Genomic DNA, 9,105 nt, shown 5'->3' on the forward strand with positions numbered 1-9,105 from the left:
GCACTGTAAAACGAATCCTCGCTGGTTTTAGACCCCAGTAAATAATTGTCGCGCGCACACATATACATATAAGATAGTACGGAAGTTATATTTATCGGATTGGACATGTTACAGCGACCGTAGACAATAAAATAACCATTCAGTTCGCGTCATTCCATGCATAAAATTCGTATCAACGTAAAGAGATCCTGCGATGGCCATTCCCGACTAACGACGTAAAAACCAGTAACGAGAATGAAAAGGCCAGAGCGTCAAATCATCGAGAGAGAGAGAGAGTACAGAGCTTCGAAAAATCCCTGAGAAAAAAATCATACAGATCAGGCAATAAATCAACAGTTTCTTTGGTTGATCGCAGCTCAAGAAATCTATTGGTAAAATGATGAGATTTGTTACTTATTTCCTTACAATAACTCAGTGCTCACACCAATATTCAACTGCATGTCTATATATACTCAACGTCGTATACCGGGATACATATAATGCATTTTCTTTTTATGCACTGTATCTGCAATCTGTGTCTGTAATTGATTTTTGTGTCGAGACAAAGAGTTTGTCGAATAAAGTAAAGTAAAGGAAAAACGGGACGCAAAGACAGTGCGCAGCGCAGTTTCCGGTTCGTGCGCGGCTCTGATTTTTCTAGCGCTTTTTGTCTTCCGCCGAATTCCCGGATCGGTCGCGTGTACATGACGTCATCGTTCGTTTGACCGCCAAACAACGAAGCATAAATATTGGGAGGGACTTGCGGGATCGGTCGTGTAAATCACTCTTTGTTTTTTATCGTGATATGGCGAGGTCGCTTGACGAAAGCACATGGCTTCACGCGGCTAATGAAGCACTCCGTCAATGTTGTGAGGATAATAGTAGAAACGTCTCGACTATATCCTAATAGTCATCGTCAGAAATACAGTGGTATTATTGAAGATGTCTAGTGTGGGATAGTTGTAGGGTCGGAAATAATCATTAACTAAAGGAACCATTTTCGGACAATTTTTTCTCTCTGACTGTAGGATCTTAATATAACAGCCTTTACCATGGACTCTTTGGTCTTACAACGACGTCTCCGCTTTTTCTAGTTGCTGGGATGCGCTAAAAAGCCATGAAGCCTCATCATTTGCCGACAGAATCACTTTATCAGTTTGTTATTTATTATTATCATTATTATAATATGTTTTTAGGAGTGGCGTTAGCAGGAAGGCGACAATCGTATGAATACCTATTAAAGCGCAGATTGAAGAGAGGTTACGACACCAGTAGTCGTCCAGTACGCGATGACTCGTCGAGTATTACTGTCACTATTGCTATGTCTTTATATCATATTTTAGATACGGTAAGTATAAAATTCACCAGCACGAACAGCTTGACAGTTTTCAATTCATTTATCGCTCGTTTATTTTTCACTCATTTACCCACATTTTGAAGCTAACTATTTATTCACTATCGGCGAAAGCTCGTAATTTTGATGAAATCAGAACCTACTAGTACTAGTCAGTATACTCGCAACTGATTTGATACTGGGTCTCACGCGCCTTATCTGCAACAGTGTTCAGTTTAAGCAACTGAAAGTAAACTAACATCTTAACTCTAGAGCCAAAATAGTCCATAATTTCTGTCCGAAGAGTTACTAAAGTAGATGAAAATGAACCATAACTGGAACTTTGGAAGCGACGGATAACTTGATACGGCTTTTATATTTTTGTAGTGAAATAAGTAGCTTTATTAATTACCCTAAGCTAAATCGATAGCGTTTCGTGTAAGTAAGCCATACGCGCAAGCAATAGGCCTAATTAATTCAATGCTCATCACGCCGAACCTGAAAAAAGCTTTTTAGAACCAGTGTAACTCATAAGTGGATTATATAAAGCGGAAACAAGCGAAGAAACGTCTCATTTCTGTACACGTCATTTCATACTAATTACCGCGGTATCTGTATGAATAAACAGATAGGTCTCCCACACGTCTCGTCGCTGTCTGATACAAGTCGCAATATTTCGATACCCAATAAATCTCATTTGATTGAATTACTCGCTATTAATTAATCGTATTGAATGTTAGGCGCTGCTGCAGCAATCGTTCTGATTCAGATGTATCAACTGAATAGTGAACCTTACAGCGTATTGTCTGACGCTCTACACCACGCGTGAATCTTATTAGAACATTTTTATTAGCGTGTCTCGGCGAATTCCGCGTCGAAGTTCAAATAGGAAATAACGTATATCGACCAAACGGCATCTCAAATACGCACGCCATGAATTCAACATTTACGTCCTCATCTGATACAGCGAACGAATGGCGACACAATTCTATTCAATTTGTCCAGTATTAATTCTATAGTTTGACTGTTTTTCTCTTACCAACTAAATCGCCGTTCGAAATGTTTTATTCGCAGCTTTTTGATTTCAAACTTTCCAATAACAAATTTTGTTTCTAAATCCGTATATAGTGGTTTCTTATCTTTTAATAGATAATCATTCATGTTTGAGTGTGGCTATCCTTCTAGTAATTGATTCCATTCGTTAAATTTTCTTTTCTTATCACAGTTTTAACAATCATTTCCTTAACCCGTTAAAAATGAAACGAACCAACGCAATATGCCGCTATTGCTGTGGATGGATTGTAAAACTGATGAAATCGCGTTAACCTCAGTGTGTGAATCAGTGGTAATCGAAGTAAATTTCTTCTGTTACAGAATGAACGTCATCAGACTCTATCGGCCCTACTGTCAATCAGACTGGTGAGTATTCATTCTTATTCAATCACTTTCTCTATGTCAGCGCATTTAAAGCGGATCGGTGTAGATATAACTGGATTATTTTCTCAGACATTACCCTCAGTAATCTACTCGTCCCGTAGTAGTTGTAAGTACTGTAGTTATCGGTGGCGCTGATATGTATAGAACTGCCCCGGCTATTGCGAGCTAACTTCAAGCGAAAACTCGAACGAAAATTTTGCGCGAAATTTGATCTAATTCTGATATATCGTGCGATTGCGAATACAAAATCTCAGCTATGAAAGGTTTTCATGTCATCCTTGTTCAAGATGGCTTAAAGTAACCTGAATAACTGTATATATTGAATCAAGTATAATAATTTGAAATCCCCTGAAATGGAAAATCTTCGTGATTCTGTCACTATTCCTCTAAAGCTAACCTCAGGTCGACCTACGATGCGATTATCTCGCCGGAACGATCTGCGATGTTTTCGTCGGTAACCGTTCGACCTTGAGCTTAGCTTTAGGTTTTAAGCGATTGATTTCCTGATTAATTCATAATTGAATCCATATAAATATCGCTGCGTCTTTCAGCAATGGTATGATGAATATTTAACATGGAATAAATCGGACTACGGCAATCTGAAAATGATCTGGCTTCCAGCTAATCAAATATGGGTTCCAGATCTAGTCATCACAAACTAGTACGTATATTCTCCTATATAGGCTTCAATATAAATGAACTAACTGGACAATGTGCAGAATATGGCGATTCGCAATATGCGCTTTGATCGGGCGTCATAATGGCCGTCATGTGGCGTTTGACATCAGTTACAACCGCAAGCACCCGACGACGGCCAACATGACGGTGCGCTGTGACGTTATTCACGCGACATCAAACTCCTATTGTTCACCGGCGTCATTTTGGCCGTCAAAAAACGCTTTCAGCTGTGACTTCAATTTCTGTATATAGACGCACCCTGTAGTTCGGGAGGTGCGGAACCACTGGGGCGCATTAAGACATTCCCACGGCCAATTTGACGTCAAGTGAAGAACCCTGATATCTGGAAAGTCAATTCATACATTTTTTTGGTTGTATCTAATTACTCATCTGTTTGTTTTTGTTCTATCTACAGTGCCAGTGAGGAATACCTTCCATACATGAACACTAACGCTATAATAGAAAGTAACGGTCGGGTTTTGTGGATGTTTCCGCTGGTCGTGAAAATCTACTGTTCATTGAACGTTCGTTACTTTCCGTTCGACGAGCAAAAATGTGATATCAAATTCATATCGTGGACTTACAGCGGTTACGAGGTGAACATAACACGCGATACCGAACGAGAAAATATCGTCTATTACAAACCGAAAAATCAGCAATGGCGAGTTGAGAAAATATCGGTGCGGCGAAACATCTCGTTTTACGCGTGTTGCGACGAGCCGTACCCGGATATCAAATTCACCATACACATGAGACGTCGAAGTTTGTTTTACATTATAAACCTGATTTGTCCTTGTTTACTGATTTATCTTATATCGTTTCTGGGCTTCTTTTTGCCGGTTGAAAGCGGCGAGAAAGTGAACCTCGAGATCACCGTGCTGTTGGCGTTGGTCGTGTTTTTGTTGATGGTCGGAGAAACTATGCCCCCCACGCCCGATACTATTCCAGTTGTGGGTACGTATCTTCACTAATTTTACCTGAAAACTTCTACAATATTCTTAAAATTCACATTGAAATCGCTATATACGTGATGTAGAAATAAAACGTAAAAAATGAATAAAATGGGTGACTTTGTTTACGGCTATAAACACACGATAGAAAAAAGATTTCCAGACGATTTCCAGACTAGATTTTTCTAATCAGGTATCGAAGGATGGGAACTAGTTTAGACGCCGAAGGTTGTATTCAGAAATAACATTTAATATAATAGACGATCAACCTACGATAAATACCAAGGATCTGATTGACTAAAAGTAAACAAACCGCCTTCTTGAATTTCAGAATTTCAAAATTAGAATAGATTGAGGAGCGTATCTAAAGCATATTATTGTTGAAGGACTTGTTACTATTTCGGGGAACTTGGCACTTGAAATGGCGCAAAAATGTCATCAACTTTAGTAACTCTTCTGATGAAACCGAAGACATGCACATACAAACCCGTGCCAAAATGGGCTACATAGGCGTTTGAATTTCTTTTATTGATCTAAGGTGTGGGGCCCAGGATAATCACGGGCAACATCGGTTTTAAGGGATTTACAGGGCTAAGGATTTTAAGGGTACCAAATATTTTTAGGGACTTGTATAGGTCCCACCAGTCCACCTTGCTTGATGAGTAACCGAATAACTAAACGAAAGCTATCGTTACTTCAAATAAACCTCGTTACTTTTCAAAGTACTATTTGCCATTTGTCTTTGCGATTATAGATTGTAATGTAGTTTTTGATGCAGGGATCGGCTCAGATTTTTAATCAAGGAAATGGCATCGAATCTGCAGAAATAAATGGTTATAACGTCGTGTGAAATGAATTATGCGACTCCTGAAGTCGTTATAAACGAGCTGTTTTATACGACGAGCGACGAACGAACAAAAGTTCGCTATTTTATCAATTCCTGTCACATATTTGCAGCGAAAGCCGTCAATTTAACGCCGACCTCTAAACATCCGGCGAATCAAAGCGTCAAGACGTTTGCGGCGTCGTTGATGACGGTTTGACGCGTTGAAAGACTTACAACACAAAACGTTGCCGTAAAAATGAATTGTTATCGCGATGGAGCAGTCGGTGTTATCGTAACCGAGCACGGGTGGTAAATGATTGCCAGTGATAGCGTCACCGTTGCAGCCACCGCCGACTTCATCGCAGATCTTTCTCTTCCTCGTTTTATGGGCAGAAGAAAATTCTCGGCTATTTTTCGCGTTTATTATCCGTGATGAGCGGATTAACGAACGGTAAAATGACGCATTGTACACTTCAGCGCACAGCTTGTATACATTCTGTACCCGACCAGCTCACCACCTAATCATTCTATAATGTGGCCTTTATCCGTTAAGATTGGATGCAAAAATATCCGGAATATCGGCGGCAACGGCTTCGACGTGATTTTATATTCACAAAATGAAAGGAACATGAAATGTTATGATGGCCACTTTTCTATAAATGAATATGAATAGTACTGATAGAATACTCTTGGGGCCTGTTCGACATGTTCGATTATTTTCAACTCACAACTGCGCTTGGACTTGGTCGAAAATGGCTCAACGTTTCGAAAAGTTTATTATCGATTTGAATTATCTCTTTAGAGTCAAGAAGTGACTCCTAGAATTAACTCCAGAGTTCTTTTTCAATCGTTTGACTCTTTAGGGTCAAACCCTATCTCACACATGTGGAAATGACTTCTAGACTAGGTTAAAATTGACACCAGATTTGAATGAGTTAATTTTCATTTATTTCTTTGGAGAGTCGACTACCAACTGCAGAACTGACTCCTGGGCCAGGTTTCACGAAAAAGTTAACCTCAAATTTTTGGTGTAATTGCCATTGGTTACTTCATGTTTTCAATGAGGACAACAATTCAAACTTAACCGTTTTTAGACTTAAACACTTTCGTGAAACTGGACCCTGGTCTTGACTCAAGAGATACGTAAGCTCTTTTTCTATTCGTCAGCCCGATCCATAAAATGAAATCTTATTCTGTGGTAATAGTTCTTGCTTAACGTCATCCAAACTCGTTGATAACTGGCTCTTTAGTTACTCCATTACGATCGAAATAGTTCGTGGCTTCTCATTCAAATCAGTAATCGAATTCAATTCATCTCGCCACGAAATTCAGAAAAATATGATGAATATTTCTTTCTGATCTTACAACGGCGGAGATTTTCGGGATATTATAGATCACTGCATCGTGATTAAACTAGACATACAACACCGAACATAACGGCGAATGCGCGCTCCCCTTTCCCCTTTCCCCTCTCCCCTTTCCCCTCTCCCCTCTCCCCCCACCTCTCTCTCTCTCTCTCTCTCTCTCTCTCTCTCTCTCTCTCTCTCTCTCTCTCCCTCCCTCCCTCCCTCCCTCCCTCCCTCCCTCCCTCCCTCCCTCCCTCCCTCCCTCTCCCTCCCTCCCTCCCTCCCTCTCTCCCTCCCTCCCTCTCTCTCCCTCCCTCTCCCTCCCTCTCCCTCCCTCTCCCTCCCTCCCTCCCTCCCTCTCTCCCTCCCTCTCTCCCTCTCTCTCTCTCTCTCTCTCTCTCTCTCTCTCTCTCTCTCTCTCTCTCTCCCTCTCTCCCTCTCTCCCTCTCTCTCTCTCTCTCTCTCTCTCTCTCTCTCTGCTCTACTACTGTTCTCTGTAATCCGTAATCTATTTAAAGCCTGATCAGTATAAATGGCTAACGTGACAGAATAAGCCTTCCAAATCGTAAAATAACAAGTCATCTTATTTGAGTAGTTTGACGGCGGATAAGCGCGCGGTATGCGCAGCAATTTCCAGGCAAATTGAATTTCCAGATTATCGCCGCGATACGGCTTCTGCGGTGGTGATATAGGTGCGCGTCGGGAATTAGTGCCGTGTCGGGCATTTATTTCTAAGGCGTTTGTCGGTTCCCACGCGAAATTCGTTCATCTCGGCGATAAATATACAATCGATAAAAACGGCGTAAAAAGATCGTTCGCTATAATTACACGCGCGAATAATAGATATGTTTCGGGGTTGGATAAAATCAATTCATGCTATGATATGTTCACCGGTAGTACAGTTTATAGACATCGAAATGGTGACCATGCCTGACTATCCATGTTTTATGGATACATGTTTGTAATTTCTGCCGGTATCCATCGATTTGAATTACAGTATATCTTGTTGAAATATTTGGTCTTATTGCTTTGGGGCATTGCCAATAAAACTGGACGTAGATAAGTAGGAAGTCACAAACTGTGGACATTTACAAGAAATGATTTTGTTAACTGAAACCACGAAGTATCGGCTCTAATAGCAATCATCAGTTGGAATGAACACCAAAAGTTTATTTTTTTATTAATTCAACTGAAGCGGTACTAAGTTTCTATCAAAACTCAATGAGTTGATTATGCCTCCGGCTTAAGTTAACTCAAACTGTGAACAAAACCGACCTAGTTTACATTTTAATTCGAATGACTCATCGGCAATAGTTCCAGAGCCATCTGCATCTGACAACCGCTTCAAATACAAATCATAATCAACTAAATTAAATCTATTGATATTCATAGTTGTCAATATTATTATAGTTTGGCAAACAAAATAAATTGACTTCAATAACAATTGTTGAAACATTCCGAGTCCGTGTTGTATAACAGTAACGTAAATAAAATCCTACTTCAAGAACGGAGAACATATTCCGAAAAGTTTCCTTGAACTAGAAGGATAAAATGGCGGAACTTTGGTTTGACAAATAACGAGGGACGGTGTGGGCGAGTGGTTAGAGCGTTCGACTCGTCGAAGCGAAGTCGTGGGCTCGAACCCCACATATGACAGTCAGTCTCGATAATAACCTACTAACGATTACCTTTTATTGGGGTACCTGGCCTGATAGATGACTCCTGAGCGCTGTTATTTTCGGTGTTATGTTCCCTCGTGGATTTTATATTTGAACTAGTAATTAACCTGGGGCAACTTGTCATTTTATTTTCAGGGATGCTGGTTGGTACTACAATGGTGATGGTATCTCTAGCGCTCGTCATGGCCGTTATAGTAACGAACATCTACTTCAAGAAAGACACAAACCACCGAGTTCCGGTCTGGATTCGAACGATCGTACTCGACTGTTGCGGCTGTTGTTGCAAACGAAAAACCAGCAGGTCTCCTCGGTTCCCGTCGATCGAGAAAATCGGCGGTCGAAGTTTCATGATCGACGGTGATATAGATCTGACGGATTTAGGCGCGTCCCCGCACGCGGAAGGCGACACGTTCATATATCATTGTGATACGGCATTTCGGAACGGTCATCTGCCGTATTGTGCGCACGAAGGGAATAGAAATCATCCGGAGGAATGGCAACGATTAGCCTACATACTCGATCGTACGTTTTTCTGGTTGTTTACCGTGTTAAGCGTTGTCACGTTTGTTTTTATCATCTGGACGATACGACCAGTTTTCAAGAAAAGCCACATGTGACACGGATACGAGCTAATCGTAAACCGGGTATCAATCATTGACACCGTATCGCGTAGTCGTCGTTCTCAGCGCGGTATCTAGCGTTAAGTCCTACAATCAAAAAAACCAAACGAGCCCGAAACGATTCCTCGAGAGATGATATCTTAATCGGCGCTTCGAACTGATGAAAATCGCTGCGACGAAAACTACTAAAATACAAGCGAAAAAAAAACGATAATTCTGAGTCGATATTAGATGTTCATTGTTCCAAACGATTATTG

General features: G+C 40.8%; 1 protein-coding gene across 1 annotated transcript; it reads left to right on the forward strand.

Annotated features, from left to right (window-relative positions):
* Positions 1–1,165: 1,165 nt before the first annotated feature.
* LOC141913365 (neuronal acetylcholine receptor subunit alpha-9-like) lies at positions 1,166–8,845 on the forward strand. The gene is made up of 5 exons (XM_074804870.1): positions 1,166–1,327; positions 2,687–2,731; positions 3,301–3,410; positions 3,843–4,381; positions 8,364–8,845. The coding sequence occupies exons 1-5, from the start codon at positions 1,166–1,168 to the stop codon at positions 8,843–8,845; spliced, it is 1,338 nt and encodes a 445-aa protein (XP_074660971.1).
* The last annotated feature ends 260 nt before the right edge of the window (positions 8,846–9,105 follow it).

The sequence above is a fragment of the Tubulanus polymorphus genome, chromosome 11, assembly GCF_964204645.1.
Source record: "Tubulanus polymorphus chromosome 11, tnTubPoly1.2, whole genome shotgun sequence".
NCBI lineage: Eukaryota > Metazoa > Nemertea > Palaeonemertea > Tubulaniformes > Tubulanidae > Tubulanus > Tubulanus polymorphus.

Excerpts from the sequence above, each read along its gene's own strand:
- LOC141913365 (XM_074804870.1), top strand. The coding sequence starts at position 1,166 with ATGTTTTTAGGAGTGGCGTTAGCAGGAAGGCGACAATCGTATGAATAC. Across the intron at positions 3,411-3,842 it reads GATCTAGTCATCACAAACTA|TGCCAGTGAGGAATACCTTC; the intron begins GTACGTATATTC and ends TTCTATCTACAG. Across the intron at positions 4,382-8,363 it reads CGATACTATTCCAGTTGTGG|GGATGCTGGTTGGTACTACA; the intron begins GTACGTATCTTC and ends TTTTATTTTCAG.